Source organism: Salvelinus alpinus, chromosome 20 (assembly GCF_045679555.1).
Source record: "Salvelinus alpinus chromosome 20, SLU_Salpinus.1, whole genome shotgun sequence".
NCBI lineage: Eukaryota > Metazoa > Chordata > Actinopteri > Salmoniformes > Salmonidae > Salvelinus > Salvelinus alpinus.
The window spans coordinates 25,467,794-25,489,502 of NC_092105.1; the positions used below are offsets into that span (position 1 = coordinate 25,467,794).

The 21,709-nt window shown below is 42.2% G+C and overlaps 2 protein-coding genes across 5 annotated transcripts in view; one reads left to right on the forward strand and one right to left on the reverse strand.

Moving 5' to 3' along the window:
- The window catches only part of LOC139546559 (TSC22 domain family protein 1-like), a 78,903-nt gene extending 65,328 nt beyond the window's left edge, over nt 1-13,575 (forward strand). For 3 of the 4 annotated variants that reach the window (XM_071355081.1, XM_071355082.1, XM_071355086.1), the window contains 2 exons: nt 10,395-10,446; nt 11,930-13,575. In XM_071355081.1, the coding sequence (XP_071211182.1) occupies nt 10,395-10,446; nt 11,930-12,190 (313 nt within the window). In that variant the 3' untranslated portion in view covers nt 12,191-13,575. Of the gene's footprint in view, nt 1-8,709; nt 9,790-10,394; nt 10,447-11,929 lie in introns of those variants that run through there. The other variant, XM_071355085.1, reaches the window with a different exon arrangement.
- A 1,393-nt stretch (nt 13,576-14,968) lies between these two features.
- On the reverse strand, nt 14,969-18,880 carry LOC139546560 (stress-associated endoplasmic reticulum protein 2). Its single transcript, XM_071355087.1, has 3 exons — nt 18,667-18,880; nt 16,346-16,418; nt 14,969-16,166 (listed from the first exon to the last, which is right to left on the reverse strand). Exons 1-3 carry the CDS (start codon nt 18,748-18,750, stop codon nt 16,126-16,128), a joined length of 198 nt encoding a protein of 65 aa, XP_071211188.1. The 5' UTR covers nt 18,751-18,880; the 3' UTR covers nt 14,969-16,125.
- Nucleotides 18,881-21,709: the final 2,829 nt, after the last annotated feature.

Below are 21,709 nucleotides of genomic sequence, written 5' to 3' on the forward strand. Positions count from 1 at the left end.
ACCTTCAATGTTATGTCATAATTCTGGAAAATTAATGGTCTTTGTTATGAAGAAATGGTCTTCACACAGTTCGCAACGAGCCAGGCGACCCAAACTGCTGCATATACCCTGACTGCTTACACTGAACGCAAGAGAAGTGACACATATTCAGGCACCGCATTGATTATATGCAACGCAGGACAAGCTAGTTAAACTATTAATATCATCAACCATGTGTAGTTAACTAGTGATTATGTTAAGATATAATTTTTTTTTTATAAGATAAGTTTAATGCTAGCTAGCAACTTACCATGGCTCCTTGCTGCCTGCACTCGCGTAACAGGTGGTCAGCCTGCCACGCAGTCTCCTCGTGGATTGCAATATAATCAGTCATAATCGGCGTCCAAAAATGCAGATTACCGATTGTTATGAAAACTTGAAAATCGGCCCTAATTAATCGGCCATTCCAATTAATCGGTCGGCCTCTAGTTACTACTAAGCTATATGGAATTGATTTAAGAAGGTCATACCAATAAACATTTTGCTAATTGATTTTGAATTTTAAGACCCCTTGAAGTTTCCATATATACAGTGGGGCAAAAAAGTATTTAGTCAGCCACCAATTGTGCAAGTTCTCCCACTTAAAAAGACGAGAGAGGCCTGTAATTTTCATCAGAGGTACACTTCAACTATGACAGACAAAATGAGAAAAAAAATCCAGAAAATCACATTGTAGGATTTTTTATGAATTTATTAGCAAATTATGGTGGAAAATAAGTATTTGGTCACCTACAAACAAGCAAGATTTCTGGCTCTCAGACCTGTAACTTCTTCTTTAAGAGGCTCCTCTGTCCTCCACTCGTTACCTGTATTAATGGCACCTGTTTGAACTTGTTATCAGTATAAAAGACACCTGTCCACAACCTCAAACAGTCACACTCCAAACTCCACTATGACCAAGACCAAAGAGCTGTCAAAGGACACCAGAAACAAAATTGTAGACCTGCACCAGGCTGGGAAGACTAAATCTGAAATAGGTAAGCAGCTTGGTTTGAAGAAATCAACTGTGGGAGCAATTATTAGGAAATGGAAGACATATAAGACCACTGATAATCTCCCTCGATCTGGGGCTCCACGCAAGATCTCACCCCGTGGGGTCAAAATGATCACAAGAACGGTGAGCAAAAATCCCAGAACCACACGGGGGGACCTAGTGAATGACCTGCAGAGAGCTGGGACCAAAGTAACAAAGCCTACCATCAGTAACACACTACGCCGCCAGGGACTCAAATCCTGCAGTGCCAGACGTGTCCCCCTGGTTAAGCCAGTACATGTCCAGGCCCGTCTGAAGTTTGCTAGAGAGCATTTGGATGATCCAGAAGAAGATTGGGAGAATGTCATATGGTCAGATGAAACCAAAATAGAACTTTTTGGTAAAAACTCAACTCGAGGACAAAGAATGCTGAGTTGCATCCAAAGAACACCATACCTACTGTGAAGCATGGGGGTGGAAACATCATGCTTTGGGGCTGTTTTTCTGCAAAGGGACCAGGACGACTGATCCGTGTAAAGGACAGAATGAATGGGGCCATGTATCGTGAGATTTTGAGTGAAAACCTCCTTCCATCAGCAAGGGCATTGAAGATGAAATGTGGCTGGGTCTTTCAGCATGACAATGATCCCAAACACACCGCCCGGGCAACGAAGGAGTGGCTTCGTAAGAAGCATTTCAAGGTCCTGGAGTGGCCTAGCCAGTCTCCAGATCTCAACCCCATAGAAAATCTTTGGAGGGAGTTGAAAGTCCGTGTTGCCCAGCAACAGCCCCAAAACATCACTGCTCTAGAGGAGATCTGCATGGAGGAATGGGCCAAAATACCAGCAACAGTGTGTGAAAACCTTGTGAAGACTTACAGAAAACGTTTGACCTCTGTCATTGCCAACAAAGGGTATATAACAAAGTATTGAGATAAACTTTTGTTATTGACCAAATACTTATTTTCCACCATAATTTGCAAATAAATTCATAAAAAATCCTACAATGTGATTTTCTGGAATTTTTTCTCTCATTTTGTCTGTCATAGTTGAAGTGTACCTATGATGAAAATTACAGGCCTCTCTCATCTTTTTAAGTGGGAGAACTTGCACAATTGGTGGCTGACTAAATACTTTTTTGCCCCACTGTACTTAATTTTTTCGACTGGTACTGGGAGACCTTCAGATGAAACTTATGGGCGTCGTAGAACAAAGCGTGTTCGTGAGAGTTTTACCTTTACACAGAGTGGTCATACTAGTGTGTAGCCAAAACTGTTCGGACGCTACAGACAGAAGTTGGCAGATCGGCTGTACCGACTTCAGACGAGTCCCAAGACGCTTTTGGGGTTTGTAGAGCCAAACCGCTCGGACACCACAGACGATTTTGTGAGATGACAGATTTTCGGGATGTTTCATGGTCTGACAAACACCGTTCTAGCTCTGTCACCTTTCACTGCAGATTCGGAAGTATTACATAGGTGGAAGCGGTGGATTGTGACCCATCCAATGCAAAAAAACATATCTCTAGCTTAAACTGACACATTTTTATGGGGATTTTTTTATTTATTATGCTAATTATATTTCCGGGTGGGCATCGACCTTACATTTACATTTAAGTCATTTAGCAGACGCTCTTATCCAGAGCGACTTAACCGGTTAAACGGTGATGGAGAAGCCTACTGGTTTATCGACCCTACCACTCGCCATCATACAGAACTAGTTCCCGGCTGCACATCACAAAAGGACAGTTTGAAATGCGCCAATTAAGATTAGAATATTGATTACAACATGCGCATAGGCTATTTCTGTTTTAACGAAATAGGGTACAAAAAGAATTTCAGCTCAGATTTACTCGAGGCATACAACACAGTGTAGGTAAGGCCTATAGGCCTAGTGTAGTCGTACTATTACTACTACTAGTAGTAGTAGTATTCATTCGGGTGTGTGGACTGAACCCGAAGTCCCCATACGGTTCGGTACGAATACATGTACCATTAAACCACCGAATAACCGTGCCCATCCCTAGTTATGTGTTTAATTTGAATTTGCAAACCGTAGTCTGGCTTTTTTTATGGCGGTTTTGGAGCTATGGCTTCTTCCTTGCTTAGCGGCCTTTCAGGTTATGTCGTTATAGGACTCGTTTTTACTGTGGATATAGATACTTTTGTACCTGTTTCCTCCAGCATCTTCACAAGGTCCTTTGCTGTTGTTCTGGGATTGATTTGCACTTTTCGCACCAAAGTACGTTCCTCTCTAGGAGACAGAACGCATCTCCTTCCTGAGCTGTATGATGGCTGCGTGGTCCCATGGTGTTTATACTTGCGTACTATTGTTTGTACAGATGAACGTGGTACCTTCAGGCGTTTGGAAATTGCTCCCAAGGATGAACCAGACTTGTGGAGGTCTACAATTTGTTTTCTGATGTCTTGGCTGATTTCTTTTGACTTTCTCATGATGTCAAGCAAAGAGGCACTGAGTTTGAAGGTAGGCCTTGAAATACGTCCACAGGTACACCTCCATTTGACTCAAATGATGTCAATTAGCCTATCAGAAGCTTCTAAAGCCATGACATCATTTTCTAAAATTTTCCAAGCTGTTTAAAGGCACAGTCAACTTAGTGTATGTAAACTTCTGACCCACTGGAATTGTGATACAGTGAATTATAAGTGAAATAATCTGTCTGTAAGCAATTGTTGGAAAAATGACTTGTGTCATGCAGAAAGTAGATGTCCTAACCGACTTGCCAAAACTATAGTTTGTTAACAAGAAATTTGTGGAGTGGTTGAAAAACGAGTTTTAATGACTCCTACATAAGTGTATGTAAACTTGCGACTTCAGATGTATGTATATGTGTGTGTATATATAGAGAGAGGTATATGTATAGAGAGAGGTATATGTATAGAGAGAGGTATATGTATAGAGAGAGAGATGTGTGTGTGTATATATATATATATATATATATTTACTACTGCTCGACTAAAACAATCTAGGTTGACCAATAGCCTAACGACCAAACAATCTACCAGTCGACTAATTGGGGTCAGCCCTGAGGGGTTTCCAAACTTTTTCACCCGGGGGCACCCCTTTCCAGATTTGGGGAACATCCTGCACCCACCCTGCACTCACGCCATGTCTATTTCTACGGGCACAGGCACTGTTAATGACACAAACTGTTCACACACATCTTGTTGGCGGAGAGAATTTTGCAGGTTTAAAGCTTATTTCCTGCAAAAAAAATGTGCGTTTGAAAGCTACTTTACTTGCAATTCTATACATTTTGTCATATCTAATGTGTATTCATGTGATATTTGTGTGACAAAAAAATTACAACAATATCTATGGGCTAAAAAAACTAAATAGAAAAATGTTAGAAGACATGTTCTAGTTGATCTGGACATTTCTGACAAGTTATAAATAGCTCTACGGTATGCAATAACTAAAATGACAAGAGGAACCAAGGATGCACTACCCAATTTAGTAATTGCACCTTGTGCATTCTACTATTACAACTTTCAAGAGTAAGTTTCATGCCTGACTGAGTTCCTTTAAAAATAAACAGTGTTTGCGAACCACTGGTTTCAAGTGTCACTTCATTTGTCAGTTTAGTTGTGTGATGGTTGCATGCTGGTTGCATGGCATTGGTCAGTATGTGGTTGGTGCATGCATGATGTAGGTGAGTGTTTTTCCTGATATTAGATCAGAGAATCACTGACTTCAGTAGGTCTCCAACCTAACTATGCAATATGCAACCATATGGCACTAAAGGCCCTGTTACATAGTGGTCAAAATGTTAGACTACATGGAGCTTTTAATAGAGCTTATCTTAGATCTGTGTTTAGGGAACCTCTACATCTACCTATTGAACCCAAACTCCATGCCATCATCCCATAAACTGCTTGTCAGTAAATCACATATTGAATGGACAAAAGAAGCAGTATTGTCAGAATTGGTGCTCAAATACCTGGGTCCGAGCCAAAATGGTCCATGTACGTTAACTACTTATTTTTTTATTCGAATTCGTTTTTATTTAGGTTTTGGGTTAAGGGTGGGGTTGATAAATCACTTCTGTGATTGGAAAATACTGTGCTTCCAACCTTTCCATTATGCCAGATGGTGACCTCCGACCTCAGCTATATGCTGCTTGTCATTGGCTGCGTATGTACAGGTCAGTGACACAGAAGGTACAGAACATTGGTTAAGCTCAGCTTCCTGAAAGCCTGTCCCAGTATGCCCCTGGGTGCTTTATGAATGGAGCCCAGTATAGCTCAGGGCTAAGTAGCTTTGGTCGCAGTGTCACCGTGTTGTGTGTGTTTCGGTAGACTGAGGTTAGGTTGTGCTCTTCCGAGGTGTATATTTGGGTCTGTCTAATAGGTTAAAGACACCTCCAGGCAAAGAGGACAGGAAGTGTAGAAAACATTAGGGATACCTGCTCTTTCCATGACATAGCTTTCACCTGGTCAACCTATGATCACTTATTGTTGTCACCTGTTAAATCCACTTCAATCAGTGTCGACGAAGGGGAGGAGACGGGTTAAAGAAGGATTAGACATTTGAGACATGGATTGTGTATGTGCGCCATTCAGAGGGTGATTGGGTAAGACAAAAGATTTAAGTGCCTTTGAACGAGGTATGGTAGTAGGTGCCAGGCGCACTGGTTTGAGTGTGTCAAGAACTGCAACGCTGCTGGGTTTTTCAATTTCAACAGTTTACTGTGTGTATCAAGAATGCTGTTTTCAACACTCTACCGCACCTGCCATTTCAACCTCTGAATGCCCGGCTATGAAAAGCCAAGTGACATTTACTCCTGATGTACAGACCTGTTGCACCCTCTATAACAACTGTGATTATTATTTGCCCTTGCTGGTCGTCTATTAGAAAAATCTGTCCTTAATGGCCATGTAATGTTATAAATCTCCACCCGGCACAGTCAGAGCCTAGCTTCTATCTAGGTTTCTTCCTAGGTTCCTGCCTTTCTAGGGAGTTTTTCCTAGCCACTGTGCTTCTACATCTGCATTGCTTGCTGTTGGGGATTTTAGGATGGGTTTCTATATAGCACTTTGTGACATATGCTGCATTTGATTGAATGGTCTACCACCCAAAGGACATCCAGCCAACTTGACACAACTGTGGGAAGCATTGGACTCAATATGGGCCAGCATCCCTATGGAATGCTTTCGACACCTTGTAGAGTCCATGCCCTAACAAATTGAGGCCAGTCTGAGGGCAAAAGGGTGTGCAACTCAATATTAGCATGGTGTTCCTAATGTTTGTACACTGTGTATATTCACTGTTACTGTTGGATGGACTCAGTACTGAGCACTGGGCTATGTTTGAATCTCAGACTAACACCAAGCCAAGTTCTGCAGAACTAGATAACTTTCTGTGAATTGTGTGTAAAGATGGACACCTTTCCTATGACTGATAGATCTGTGAATAACTGGATGAAAGGGTGGCCTTAATTACTATGTAGTAGCCTATTTTGTGTTTATCGTTAATGCGCTCCCAAGTGGCGCAGCGGTCTATGGCACTGCATCTCAGTGCTAGAGCCGTCACTACAGACCCTGGTTCGATTCCAGGCTGTATCACAACCGGCCGTGATTGGGAGTCCCATAGGGCGGCGCACAATTGGCCCAGCGTCGTCTGGGTTAGGGTTTTGCCGGGGTAGGCCGTAATTGTAAATAAGAATTTGTTCTTAACTGACCTGCCTAGTTAAATAAATAAAGGTGAAATAAAATACAAAAAGAATACAAAAAATGTAGTACCGGATCTTTAAATGTGGTGATATTGGACCACCTCTGTGCATGTCCAAACACATGAACCTTTTTGCCTTTCCTATGAAACCACACACCCCTACTTCGTGTTCTATTTTTCTCGGTGTGTAAGGCTCTAGTGTGTGTCTCTCTAACTCTGTGTCTCTGTTTGGTATTAATCCCTACACCCTGCTGGCAGGATTAAGACATTCTTCAACAGTGGCCACCCTCTCCCTCCCTGTATCCCACCCTTCCTCCTTTCCTCCCAGGTATCCCACCCATCCTCTCTCACTCCTTTCCTCCCAGGTAGGGTGTGTAAAAGAGGGCACATGCATAAATCACCCCAGCTCAGCACACAGCCCTTTGTATGATGTCTTGGATATGTGGATGAGTGTTCCATTCTTCCCCCAGAAGTACTGAGACGGCAACACTCAATCCCCTGTATGTGTGAAGGCTTTGTCTGCTGCACATAGTAGGCCAACTAGGATGCTCATCCACATCCTTGTCTGTTATGGTTTGGTTTGCATTAAAATTAATATAGAAACTAGGATCTCTATGATTAATGTTCTGGATTTCAACAAGAATGAAACCCTCCCTAGGCCCCGTCTTCTCATGAAATAAACTATGCTCTCATAGCTTTAGGCCTACTTTAGGGACTTGTTGTTCAGAAGTCCTCATAGGGAGAATGTGCAATCCTCTCTCCCCTGGAACGTCAAGTCCATATTCACAGATTCTAGCTCCCTGAGGCAAGCCTGCGCTTGTGTGTGGAGTTCACTAAATAATTCTCAGCCAAAACTTTTACGCAAATGAACAGAAGCTATTTTTTTGTTGTCTAACTCTAGGCTATTTTACTGACAGTTACTGTAGATGGATCACCATAAAAGACAACCTTTAGGCCTTTACGGTGTCTTCCGTGACAAGCACGGCATGTGTCCATGTGTATTCTGTACATCCAAGTACTGAAGTTGTATAACAAGAGAAAGTATATTTCTTTGATTTCAAGCTATAGTTTGGTATAGTTCAGACGCCAATGTTTCAGCAGCACTAAACAGATATCAGCCTGTGATGGCTGATGTGTGTGATGAGCTTATCTCTGGTGCAAAATGGCTGCCATGGCCTCACCCAGTTGCTTGCTACACACAGATAATGGATATGGTGTGTTTCTTTGCCCCATACAATAGAAAGTGCTTGGAGCATCTGGAAAAGCGCTATTTAAAATGAACCCCTTAATTAAGTTGATGGATATGTCCTACCTCAATCACAACATCTAAAGGTTCTTACAGCTCTTATTTCAGAGGTGGAGCTTTGGGTCAGGGAGAAGCCACCTCACCAGGCACTAGCCTATAGTGTAGTTTCTGAGTCTGTAAATATGAGGATGTGATCAGTTGAATCCGTGCTCTGGGTCTGATGGTGTGTTTGTGCTGTCTTTGATAGAATGGGTGGTAATTTTATCTTGTTTTGCCATGGTGGCATGAGTAGAAAAAGCCCAATATCTCCAGTAATGGTTGTCGTAAGGTGTGTAGGGCACAGGGCAGGTAAATGTCTGACTTAGTGTAGACAAGTTAAGGACTCTGGATGGATAGTCTACAGCAGTGTTTCCCAAACCTCTCCTCAGCTGATTTAACTAATGAGAGGCTTGATGATTAGGTGACCATTTGAATCAGCTGTGCTAGTTCTGGAATACATCAAATACTGGCTGAGGGTACTCCAGGAGGTTTGGTTAACATTGGTCTACGGTCTCTGATTAGATTTTTCAAACATTATTTTCATGAGTACATTAACACAACAAGTACATGTTATTATCCATCTTGCCCGTCAATTCACTTACCCACTCCTTAGTGTTTTGCTTACCGTCAATAGGTATTTTGTGTGGCTAAAATTAGTTTTTTGGGGGGACTGACACACAACAGTTCTTCTTATTTCTGGAGCACTAATAAAATGAGCAAATGCGTCCATCTAAAATAGAGGTATGGTGCAAGGAGCATTTCAAGTGAATTTGGTTAGTGTCTGACTCATCTATGGTTTGAGGGGCCTGTGTCCCTGGCACATATACAAAACGTGGTGGAAGAGTTCTGAATGCATTTGTTTACTTGTTGTAATTGGTTATTCTTAAATGGTTTGAGTAAACCCTGTGTGGACTGGAGTGTTGTTATCCTTGTGTGGGTCTGTGCTCATAGTAACCGCCAGGGGGCGGTATGTTGACGTGCAGAACTTGTATACAATTCAGATATGTTCAGTTGTTTTTGGATCTACAATGATCTTGAAAGGTTATTTTCTACTGTGTGAATGATTGATTCGTTTTTGTTCATAATATACACTTTCGTCGCGTTTAGTCGTTTTGGTAGTTGTAAATGTACCAAATACATCATTTTTCATTGTCCATTTCTCTGTATAATTCCTGGTATTCGGACAATTCTTGGTAGCCTGATTCTCGACAAGTAAACATGTCCCTTCTTTGTGTCTTTGAAGTACTGTAGTGTTCCTCACCATCTCATCCGGTTTTTCCCAGTTTCGGCAGAGGGTGCATCCTCTAAATAATTTATGAAAATGAAATCAGCTGAGCCGCAGGTATGGGCGTTTCCTACATAGATTATGCAAATATTAGTATCCCTCCACCAATCGGGTGCATCGGAGCGCTGTTTTTCTTAGATGCATTATGCAAATGTCCCCGGGCTGCAGATTTTCAGCCGAGCGGAGATGAGCTGACCTTGGAGATTCTTTGTGCTGCAGCGGTAGATAGATGTTCAGGTTTCCCGGGATACGAGGCTTTTCTGAAGGGACATAAAGTGCCTGCTTACGCCTCTCCGAACCACGGAACTAGAGAATGTGATTTGTGATACACGATAATCGTCGAGAGAGGAGTTTTTCGTTGCTTAAAGCTTGGTTTATATCTGTGATATAGCATGAATAGTCCGTACTATACAACAGTGGCGATGGATCTCGGTGTTTGCCAGTTAAGGAATTTTTCTATCTCGTTTTTATCTTCGTTACTGAGCTCGGATAGTTCACCTGTCAGGCTCGACAATAGGTAAATATATTTTACGATGACATTGCTGCAAGGAGGATGCCTATTGCTGGCAGCTAATATTCTTTCTGTATTCCCGAAAGAAGCGCTGCTTTATACACTGATCATACAACACTGAGTCTATGTATTATAGAGAACTTGATTATTGAAATAAAAGTATAGCCAAATGCCTTTTGTATGACGTTAATGCTGAGGCTGCCATTTTGATTGGGCTCAGTGAGAGAAAATGCACTTGTCGTGATGGGGCATCACTAGGATGGCTTTGCTTATTGCTGGCCCAGGAAATGCTGTAGCTAACCCCCTTAGTTGATTTACATTGAAGACAGTAAAAGAACATTAGTTGATTTACATTGATGACAGTAATAGAACATGTACGGCTTATTTGTGGCATTTGAGAGGAATATGGTCTGCGGTCTATTCAATACACTCTGAACACTTGGCTCTAGAATGGTCTTCAGTCGAAGTGATGTCACCTGTATAAGGAGATTTATACTGTATTTCATTGTATTGAAATGACTGGTGTTAGACCTGCAACATCGACAGTACTTGCTTTCATTCATTCTTACCGATGCAGTGTATTAAGACTTATTTTCTTTTCATTCTTGCAGTTCGTCAGGAGCCAGTGTGGTGGCCATAGACAACAAAATTGAACAGGCTATGGTAAGTTTATGCAATCTAAAACTCACTATCTGCAAACTATACTACACAAACCACATGCGAATATAACTTATTTCGAAGAATACATTCGGAGAATGATCAGTTAAAAGAAAAGGTTGCTTCAGTTAGCGCAATGAATGGATTACATAACCACGTAACCAGCGACAACTGGGAAGTCACGCAACATACAGCCTTTTGCTGATTGTCTTTCTAAACGCTACTGGATTTGAAAAACCTCGATTCACTTTCGATTTGCACGTTACTTTGTAACCCATTTAATTTGGCGCTGTTACATAGATCGAGAATAGCTTGATGCTCTGGCAACAATGTAGCAGCATATGGTGTTATGCGCCTTGACGTCAATGTAATATTTAGTTTGCCAAAGTGTATTTATGGGGGCCTAGACGTTAGCCAGGTTTGTCATCACGCAAAGTCGTATCCAAATTAGCATGGTAGCACATGGGCCATATGTACATTTATGTTATGTGTACTATCCACATCTGTAAAACACTGTTTCGATTTCTACCTGAAGCTACCATTTATTTGAATAGACACGTTGACACAAGGAAAACGAGATGAGCGTGCGTGCAGGATTTTATATTCATTTCCTCAGTATTCTAATGTTTTATTGTCTCTGGATCCCTGCCCACTAAGGACGTTCTCACTCGCGCCATACTGTGCTTGCCTTTGTTGCTAGGCAAACAGAAAATATTTGACGCCTAGATATAAGATATAAATATCTCAGGCTCTGATTGGCTAAAACGTGTATGTGGGCCGGCCATTTTGTCTGTTTGGTGACGTTGCGTCCTGGCCCTAGAGGAAGGGGAGTTTTAGACCCTGGGAATATTTGGCCCAGAATCTACAGAATTTTTGTCTTGATTTTAACCATATGCTCAAACAGGTTATGTGTTTTAAGATCAGACCCACTTCTTATATTAAAACAAACAGAAGCTAGCTACAATAATTAACATGTATTACATAGTAATAGTGATTCCCACAGAAAGAGCAGTAGTAATGCTATGCGTACATTATTATGATTGCATCAAGAGTATAATGTATATGTATGGTCATTTAAAAAACAACACAAACTTAACATTGTTTTGTATGTCATTTCAAATCAAACTTGATTTGTCACATGCGCTAAAAACAACATGTGTAGACCTTACTGGGAAATGCTTCCTTACAAGCCCTTAATTAACCAACAGTGCAGTTCAAGAAAGAGTTTAAGAAAATATTTACCAACTAAAGTAAAAAAAATAATAGAAAGTAACACAATAAAATAACTATAACGAGGCTATATACAGGGGGTACCGATACCGAGTCAATGTGTGGGGGGTACAGGTTAGTCGAGGTAATTTGTAGGTAGTGTTGCATAGTCATTTCACCCCTATCTTTGACTTCTTTCATATGGTATATTTAATTGTCATGTGTAAAAAAAACTAGACTAAAGTCTCTGTTCTGTTTGTTCATCTCTCTGTCCCTTTAGGACCTGGTGAAGAGCCACCTGATGTACGCAGTGAGGGAGGAGGTGGAGGTTCTGAAGGAGCAGATCAAGGAGCTGATTGAGAGGAACTCCCAGCTTGAGCAGGAGAACAGCCTTCTGAAGACCCTGGCCAGCCCAGAGCAGATGGCTCAGTTCCAGGCCCAGACCCAGACAGGCTCCCCTCCCACCTCCACACAGCCTCCAGCCCAGGCACCAACCCTACCCCCGACCCAACCATCACACAACTCTGGACCCTCTGCGTAGCATCACCTCCTACCCCCAGAGAGGGGTAGATGAGGAAGTCTATCAACCAACCAGGGCCTGACTGACTTGACAGTCCTCAGACAGACTCCTGTTCTAACGCTGCAGAACAACCAGGCCTTCATTGCACGGGGCTACGCTGTTAAGACAAGAATTTGCACATATTTAACTTTGAGAGCGGTGATGGGTTGTGTCATCGTTTCAAGACTATTAAAAACACTATCAAAGACAATCTGCCTAGGAGAGGAGGGAAAGGGGCTGTTATAGGAGAATGAACATTGCCAAAAAATTCATGGACTTAGGAGAGAGAAAAAACAAGATTGTCTGACTAAGAAAAACAAAACCAACAAAAAAGTGGACATGACTTAGTTACTGTGCCTGTGTCAATGAATTTCAAGTGATGTCGACTTCAGTGGTAACGATGATGGAGGGAGATAGTAACGGCCATGCTTTGCTGAATCCTGATAATGTAAATAAATAGAGCGGTTCCCTTCTGCTTGCGTGCTACAGAGAGACAGACAGAGAATGGAGCACCTCTCATGGTGACAACGTGAAAAATCAGAGGATTATCATGGTGTGATAGTCCCCATCTGGTGAGTGGAGCGGAGGAGGGCGAGGAGATCTAAAGGGAGAACACGACAACATTTCTATGGACGTCATCATTTAAACTGTGGGATTGAATGGAGTATAGTAGCCTACACTTGCTTATTAAAAGAGATGATGATTATGATATTATTTTAATTTGAACCCCACAGCCTTGCGCCCTGTTAAACCTATCATGGCGGCTTCTCTTCTCATGTAAAGGAGCACAGGGGCTGAGATGTTTGGCTAAGCTGCATTTTCAAAGAGGAGTTGATGGGCTTTCTACATTGTGTATATTTCTGTATATGTAGTGTAAGTACTGTGTAATATAGTGACATAAGGAGAGAAGACAGATGCTATTTAGGTGAAGTACAAATGGTGAGTGATCTAGGCCTAGTAATGGGCTGGTCTGAAGATATGTGCTGTCTTTTTAATGCTGTAATTCAGGACAATAGAGAGCTGTGGAGGTTATTTAACTGACAAATATCCAGTATCCATATCTTCGGCTGCAACATTAACGCCTACTGTAAACCATCGTTCACTTGAAATGATTTGAAGTACATTTATTTTGTTTTCATTTTGACGGTGAAGTACTTCCGGATGATCAGCTCTTAAACATAACAAACACATTACTCTGAATATCATAAAGAAAAACTGAAATGGATTTTTTGCATTCTATGTATAAGTTGTATGCTCATGTTCCGTGCATGTTTCCTCAAACCAGATGAGGTATTGTAAACATACTTAACACAATTGCACTTGACAGTTTCACTTCACAACTTTCAATAAAAATGTTAAAGGAATAATCAACTTGTTCATGCCTCTTCATGTTTACTTTAGTCTACCTTTACTTCTGTAGTTTAAATAATTAACCTTAACCTGTAGGCCATTTAACATCAACTTCTTACTTAGTGCTGACCTGCCAAGTGAACAAAAGTTGGTGTTGTGGATGAGCTGGTGGTCCTCCTTGGCCTACTGGTTGTATGGATACCACATGTTTATGTAAATAACAAACCAGCACCCTGTCCCTGATTGCCATTTTTTCTCTCCCCTGCGGTCCAATGGTAGTCTCCTCCACCTTTTTTCTAGTCACGTAGGCTATTGGCATGCAGCCAGTTGAGCTGGCTGCATCTCTACTTGTAGGATTGGAGGCATGTTATAGCTGCACTGCTGGATGAGCTTTGACACATTGCCATGGCTAGGTTATGTTATGTCCTGTGTTTCAGGGGTGAGTTAGGGAAGACCTGTTTATATAGGATAGGAAATGCACACACAGAGAGATCTGTCTAGGAAAGGGCCAGGCAGTGTTCTCCATCTCCCCGAGACAGAAATGCCAGGCTGAACATTGACCTCATGGTGTTCAGCAGACAGACCTTTGCTGTGGGTTACTGTTGTAACAATCAGACCAGTGTGTCTGCTGATTACTTATTGCAGAGTCTCTCTCTGTCCTCATACTGTAGCATGCTTCAACACTGCTGTGCCAGGGCTGTCAGAAGTAGGCAGCAGTTTAACCTTAGTCTCAACCTTAACCATTATGGAGGGGAAATGTAAAACTAACCTTAGTTTAGTGTCTGGGGCCACATCATCCTACTGTACACTGAAAAGAGAACATATGAAACAGACAGCAACAGAGCACTGCCTGTATACTGCAAGCTGTAGGTTAAGCTTTTCCTCTCTGCTTTTCACCAGGGTCGGCCTTAGTTAACAGCTGCATAGATTACATGGTCCACAAATCACTCCAATTGAGCAGGAACAGCACCTTGCTTCGGCCCATTACTTCAAGTGAACAAACAGCGATTGTATAACTCCACAACTCACCACACTGGATAAATGTGTGAACAGCATTCCATTCAAATGACGATAAGCTGCCGTCTGCCTTGAAGGATGGTTTCGGGAGACATAAGTTTGAGAGGCTGAGTAACAAGACGTAACCCTGGTGTCATACAGGTATGTTGGAGAAAGGACATGACAGAATCCTGGTAAATAGTTGTGACAGTTTAGCACCTGGAATTTAAACATTAAGACACCTGACATTCCATGAAGCCATGGTTCTTTAGTGCTAAGTTATATGCATGTACACACACACACACACACCAGGAAGCCCCAAATTAACCACACTGTTAGCAAGCTGAATTTGCACAACATGCGCTGGGATAGAAGCAGCCAAAGTGGAACTGAAAGCAGACAAACAGACATGTCCCAAATGAGTCACATTTATTTGAAAAGGGTTCTCACACAACACAGATATACACTCACCGGCCCGTTTATTACGTACTTCCATCGAGTACTAGGTCGGAACCCCGTTCCATCTCATCCAAAAGATGCTCTATTGGGTTGAGATCTGGGGCCTGCGCAGGACACTCAAGTAAACTGAACTCGCTGTCATGTTCCAGACAATGTTTTTCCACTCAATTGTTCAGTGTTGGTGATCGCGTGTCCACTGGAGCTGTTTCTTAATATTTTTAGCTGATAGGAGTGGAACCCAGTTTGGTCGTCTGCTGCAATAGCCCATCCGTGACAGGATCGACGAGTTGTGTGTTCCGTGATGCCATTCTGCACACAACTGTTGTACTGTGCCATTATTTGTCTGTTTGTGGCCCACCTGTTAGCTTGCACGATTCTTGCCATTTTCCTACAACCTCTCTCATCAACGAGCTGTTTTCACCCACACTATCTGGATGTTTCTTGTTTGTCGCACCATTCTCGGTAAACCCTAGACACTGTCATGCATGAAAAGCCCGGGAGGGCGGCCATTTGAGATACTGGATCCGGCGTGCCTGGCACCGACGATCATACCTCGCTTCAAGTCGCTTAGGTCAATTGTTTTGCTCATTCTAACGTTCAATTGAACAGTAACTGAATGTCTAGATTCCTGTCTGCCTGCTTTATATAGCAAGCCACGGTCACTGTCAGTAGGAGCGATCCATTTTCGTGAACGAGGTGGTGTACCTAATAAACTGTTCGGTGAGTGTATATAGAAACACAGCAGTATTGCACAGCAGCCAGTCACATCATTGACTGCACACACATACACATACACTCACAGTCTCACACTCATACATATGAGCAGGTGTAAAACACACTGTACGAGATTGAGCCAGCCATTGGTTGTGGTTTAGACTGTCAGTAGAAAAGCTCTCATCTCCACGGCCTGGAACTCTGTAAACGTGTGATCGAGAAAATCGAGGGGGGAAGGGGGGTGGTCCACTCATCTCTCAGGCCTTCCCTGATGGACACAGAGCTGTCCGGACCTCCAGGCCTCCTGGAGGTGTTAGGGAGGTGCGTAGGGTGGCGAGCCGCCTCAGGTCTGATGAGCGGGTGTGGGGAGAGAGGGGAGAGTCTGTGGGGCCTCTGGATCACATTCCCATCCTGATGCTCTGGATGATCTGAAAGATGGCTTAAAGAGAAAGTGGCTGTTGTTACACAAGAAAACATCCAGTTAAGCAAAATAATTGAGCAGAAAACTGAAGTGAAACTACATTTGGTTTAGGTCTGTGGTTAACCAATGTTCCCTAGGTGAGTATTATCAAGGCTAATGTGAAACAGAATGTTGAACACTGGATGTTTGGGCCTTACCTGATCCACAGACGACGAAGACGAACAGAGCCAGGAGCCACGGCCCCACGGGGTACTTCTCTTCCTGAGGTCGCTGAGAGGGAGAGAAAACAACAAGAATGTTCAACCACTGAGACATTCTGTACAGGTCAAATGTCATCCAAATGTCACTATTTATGTCATGTCTTGTCTTAGGACCCCTTTGGAAACAACATGATCCTTCTGAATTAAACAGTTGTTATCGGTGTTCTTCCGTTAGTTAACTATTTTAGTTTTAGAGATATGTAATTTTAGGACCTGATAAGGCCTGAACCCCCAGTGAGCAAGTTTAGTGTAACAATGGCCAGGAAACCTCCACTGTAGAAGGAGGAAATCTTGAGAGGCATCCTCCTCTGACTGGCCACATACACTGGACATAAGGTCGGATGTAAGGTCAGAGTTAGTATGACGGTCAAGGTCGGACAGTTGTTGTTCAAGGGCGGTCAAAACTGTGCAGAATATGTGACTACAGGACACAGCTTGGTGGAGGAAGACCAAGCAGGTTGAACAAACATCCATTGGATGAAGTTTCATACAGTGTTATGACCTTTAGGCCTACATCAACAACATGCTGAATAGGACACGTTTCAAACCATGTTAGTCCAGTCAGTCTGACTGTTTTAAACCCTGTCCTCATCACCGTGTGGGTGTTTTGTACCCAGTTACACCAGAATAGACTGGATCTAATAATAAAGTGAGTTCTGCATGTAGCCCCTCAGACTCAGCTATGAACACATCTAGTTCTTATGGAAAACAGGAGTGGAAACCAAACCACTGATGTAAAAACACATGATATACAATATGTCTCTGGAAACCCTCAGCCTGCCTGGCTGTCTAGACCAGCAGCATCATAAACCATCACAACCACACGATGTGGTCTGGTGTGGGTGATGTCATAATACAGTTGGATAGCACACATGTGCTTTCTGATTGTGGTACGGTATTATTGTGGATGACACAATTGCTATCTAGAATGTACAGCGCAAACCCCAAGTATTCCTTTATTCTAATGCAAACAATGAAAACAATCTCTATTCCACAGTGAGCTATTCCATTCAGTGTCACCTTGCACAATGCAGTCATGTTGAAGGCATGTAAAGATTTCTGGTATAGTTTCATAATTCAAGGTTGTCAGAAGAAAAACCGACATCTTAAGGAACACCAAGAGAACAAATCAGCCTGCCATAAAAAGGAATCTGTTAGACGGTGGATAAATTGGGAATACTATAACAACTACTTTAACATTATATTCAGCAGTTATGATAATTTAATAAATTATGAACACCTCCCATTTCCCTAAGGCTATTACAGCACAATTATACAAGTGTTTAATGTACACTATTTCAACTAATACAGGCCAGTGTAACCAATCCCCATGAGGAAGTGAAACCTACATTCCAGAGTTACATAATAATCAGTATCACCTATAATATCTGTTTATGTGTTTTTGTTTAACTATCCTTGTGGGTACCAGAAGTCCTCACAAGAATAGTAAAACAAGGAAAATTCAGACAAGTGGGGACATTTTGACTGTCCCCACAAGGAAAAATGTTATTTTAGGCTTAGGGGTTAAGTTTAGGGTTAGGGTTACAATTAGGAATCTAATTAAGGTTAGGGTTTACGTTAGGTTTAGGCCTAAGGTTAGAGTTAGATTTAGGGTTAGGGAAAACCGGATTTTGGGTGGGAATTCTATGGTCCCTACAAGCATAGCAATACAAAACTGTGCGTGTATTTGTGACCCGGTCAGTATACAGATCGACCATAGAGTTCATCAACAACCTCAAGCCTTCTATATGGAATGTTCAACCAGATGATGACACCATCCTTATCGACAATCTCGATCTTTATTTACGATCTTTATCTACGATCTCTCATTAATTATTGATCGGGAGAATACCGGGCTGTAAACCCTGTGGCAAACCGCCGATTCAAGATAATCGACCATTATATAACATACAGCCATCAGTATTGATAAACCACCCAACCAACGGACCATGAATTACAATGAATGGAGAAGGGCTTGAAAACTCATTAATTGCAGCTTGTATGTGTCGTGTGATTGATCAGAATGGTTTGAAATTAATCATATTAGATAGGCTACAACATGCGTTTTTTTTGATGATACCCAATTAGAACCATAACATCATAGGCCTACACAATCATTTATCATTATGAAATGGATGGGTCACATTTTTTGAAATCATGCAATTCTCAGTGATGATTAACTGAATCGGTGTCATCATGCTTGCATCTCCTTTCGTCTGATGATGGAACACACAGCATGAAGAAACGCGTCGCCTCACCAGGGTCTTTGCAACGTTCCCTCTCTGCGTGATGTTTTTGCTGTGCTTTTCGTTTGCCATACGGATCCTTTGTTTTGCTACCATTTTCTGAGAATGTTATATTGATGTAAAATTGTTATATGCCGGCGTAATTTCGATGCAGTGATGATGAAGCCGCGAGACCCCCACTGCTCTCTGCACCTGCTGACGTGCGCGCGGACGGAAGTGCTCTTCCATGAAGCGTGGCGCGCGCGATCCGGTAAAGAGCTTTTTTTCTGCCTTACCTCAATCCAACCAGCCAATAGCAGTTAGTCAAACTATTTATTCTTCAACATGGAATGCATGAATAGTTCTCTCATTTGCCATAGAAACATACTTTTTAACAGTAGCATAACCCTCAATTGTCACCAGTACTCAATCAGTAGGCTAAAGTTCTTCTACCTTTCTCAATAGAAGCTGTTGCCAGGGTCTTGTCTGTGTGCTGCACATGCCTGGAATGTCTGGAGAAACAGCATCATGTGTTAATCTGACAAATACCTGACATACAGGACATTGAGTGTAGTAGACTAGAACATGGTGCAAAAGTAGGTTAGAAACATTTGAATGACCTGTTTTTTATTTATTTTTAAAACAAAAGTATAAATTAGAATTACAACAGCTTACACCACTCATAACTATCAGCTTTTGGGGTTTCTAATACTCACAAAATGATATCATATCTTCAAATGTGATTAGTTTAAGTACAGAGAAAGAGAGGAGAGAGATAATAAGAATAAGATGAGAGAAGAGAAGAGAACAGCAGTGCTGCACTTGGACCCATGGTGCTGATAAGAGTGGTTGCCTAGCAACTGTATCTAGGGGTGGGCCAACCAGGGTTTCACAGCAGCACTGTGCCTTGGCAGGGAGGACTTCAGACATAGCTGGCCCACCCCTAGATGCAGTTGATAGGCAACCACTCTTATCAGCACCATGGGTCCAACAGCTCAACCCATGGATGGATTTCATTATCTTTACTTTATTTACATACAATTAATAAACGTCTAATAACATTGTATTTATCTATTAAAAGTCTGTTACTGTATGTAAGATTTCCAGTAATTTCAACCAATGAAGTGTGTGTTCTGTGTGCACAGTGTGTAATGTTGAATTCATGCTCTTTTTTACTAATTGGGTTGTTCTGGTGTTGCACAGCACTGAACATTGTGAGCCCAAACACATGTAATCCAGACAGTTCACTTTGCAACAACAGTTTGGCTCCTCTTGCCCACAGTATCTATATTCTAGGCCCATATTCAGCCAAACTGCAGGGCAGTGCAACAACCTCCAATATGACAAACTCAGCTTTGACACGCACAGATGTGTGTGTGTTTATTGTGACCATTCAGTGAGTGTGTGTGGTCTGCCTTGCTCCTGTATGTGTTTACCAGCTTTACACCATGTGGAGGAAATTCTCAGCCCAGCCCAAGGACACACGAGAAGAGGGAAAGAGAAGAGGACAGGGGAAGATGAATGAAGGGAACAGGGGAAGAGGAGAGGAGGGGACATGGGAAGAGGAGGGGGACAGCGAAAGAGGAAAGCAGGGGACATGGGAAGAGGAGGGGGACAGGGGAAGAGGGGACAGGGGAAGAGGAGAGGAAGGGACAGGGGAAAGGAGGTATGGACAGAGAGAGAGGGTAGTAGAGGAGGGAGCAAGGGAAGTTAAAGGAGAAAAGGCAGCAAGGGGAGATGAGAGTAGGTGAACAGAGTGAGAGAGATTGGAGATTGGGGTCCTTTCATGCCTGCTCCTATGGGGATCCACTATATTGCTTGTCCCAGCCTACCAGCAACCCCTCGAGCAGCACTGAGGACCAATGACTCCTCTCGTGTATAGAGGCTGAAAGTGACCCAACACATTCACACACACAAACTCACACACACAAACTCACACACACAAACTCACACGCACGCACACACACACAAACTCACACACACACACAGACGCACGCACGCACACACACACACACTGTTTCCCAGGGCTCTAATCAATGGGAATGAGGATGGATCTCACAGTAACATACTGGGTTGTTATAATACTAGTAGGACACTCTCACATAGTTTAACAGACTCGTACAATAGAACATTCCTTATACAGTCAACGCCTGGGGAAATCATCTCAATGGCAGTCTGAACATTGTCGAAGATGATGGTATGTTGGGCAAACAGAAACTCAACCCTGGTTATGTGGTGTCATCTTTCTCCCTGTAGTTCCCTGTAGCCTTTGTTATCTCTTATCCATGGCTGGGTCAGACGTTTGATTTACTCTCTGACTGCTTTAACCCCATTCTAACCCATCTAACACTATGGAATGTGGCCAACTCTCTGATGGTTCTTTGTCATAGAAAACAAAATACCTGCAGGACAGGAGGTGTATTCTGTTATAGTTGACAATTATGAAGAAGTGGACACACACAGACCCAGCTGCACACACCTGCACACACACACATGCACGCAGACACTGTTGTTAGGAATGATTACATGCAGTGCTAATAACCTATTATACAATACAGTCCAGGCACCAGTGCAACCCCATCCTGACAGTAATTCCCTTTCCACTGCAAGACAACTTTACCCTCTGCACTAAACCATTTATTTCTAGAGAGAAACAGAGAAAATACCTGACCTAGTTTCTAACCTGTTTATATCCAACTTACATCTAAACAGGCCATCTCTCTCTCTCTCTCTACCTCTCTTGCTCTCTGCATTTAAGTATTCTGTGTATTTCAGAATTTTCAAATACACAGCTCAAACAAGTACTTTTATTTCAGTATTTGAATGATCGCTTGTAAAAAAAATAATTGTCTACCAAATTGTCTTCAAATACATATTTCAAAAACAATTTTCAAATACCGGGGTTAAATGCATAAGAGTGTATTTGAGTATTTTCAAATACTTTTTAAGTGTATTTCCAAATACATAAAACTATTAAACTACTTGTCTTTTCAAATATCTGAATACTTATTTCAAATGTACTATATGTGAAAGTAATTGAGATATTTGAAAGAGTATTTAAACCCAGGTCTGACAC

What these genes read in the sequence shown, in the direction of transcription:
- LOC139546560 (XM_071355087.1), bottom strand. Translation starts at nt 18,750, where the DNA reads ATGGTAGCAAAACAAAGGATCCGTATGGCAAACGAAAAGCACAGCAAA. An exon ending in GGAACGTTGCAAAGACCCTG is followed by an intron (nt 16,419 to 18,666) that starts GTGAGGCGACGC and finishes TCTCCCTCTCAG; the next exon opens with CGACCTCAGGAAGAGAAGTA. An exon ending in CTTCGTCGTCTGTGGATCAG is followed by an intron (nt 16,167 to 16,345) that starts GTAAGGCCCAAA and finishes TTTCTCTTTAAG; the next exon opens with CCATCTTTCAGATCATCCAG.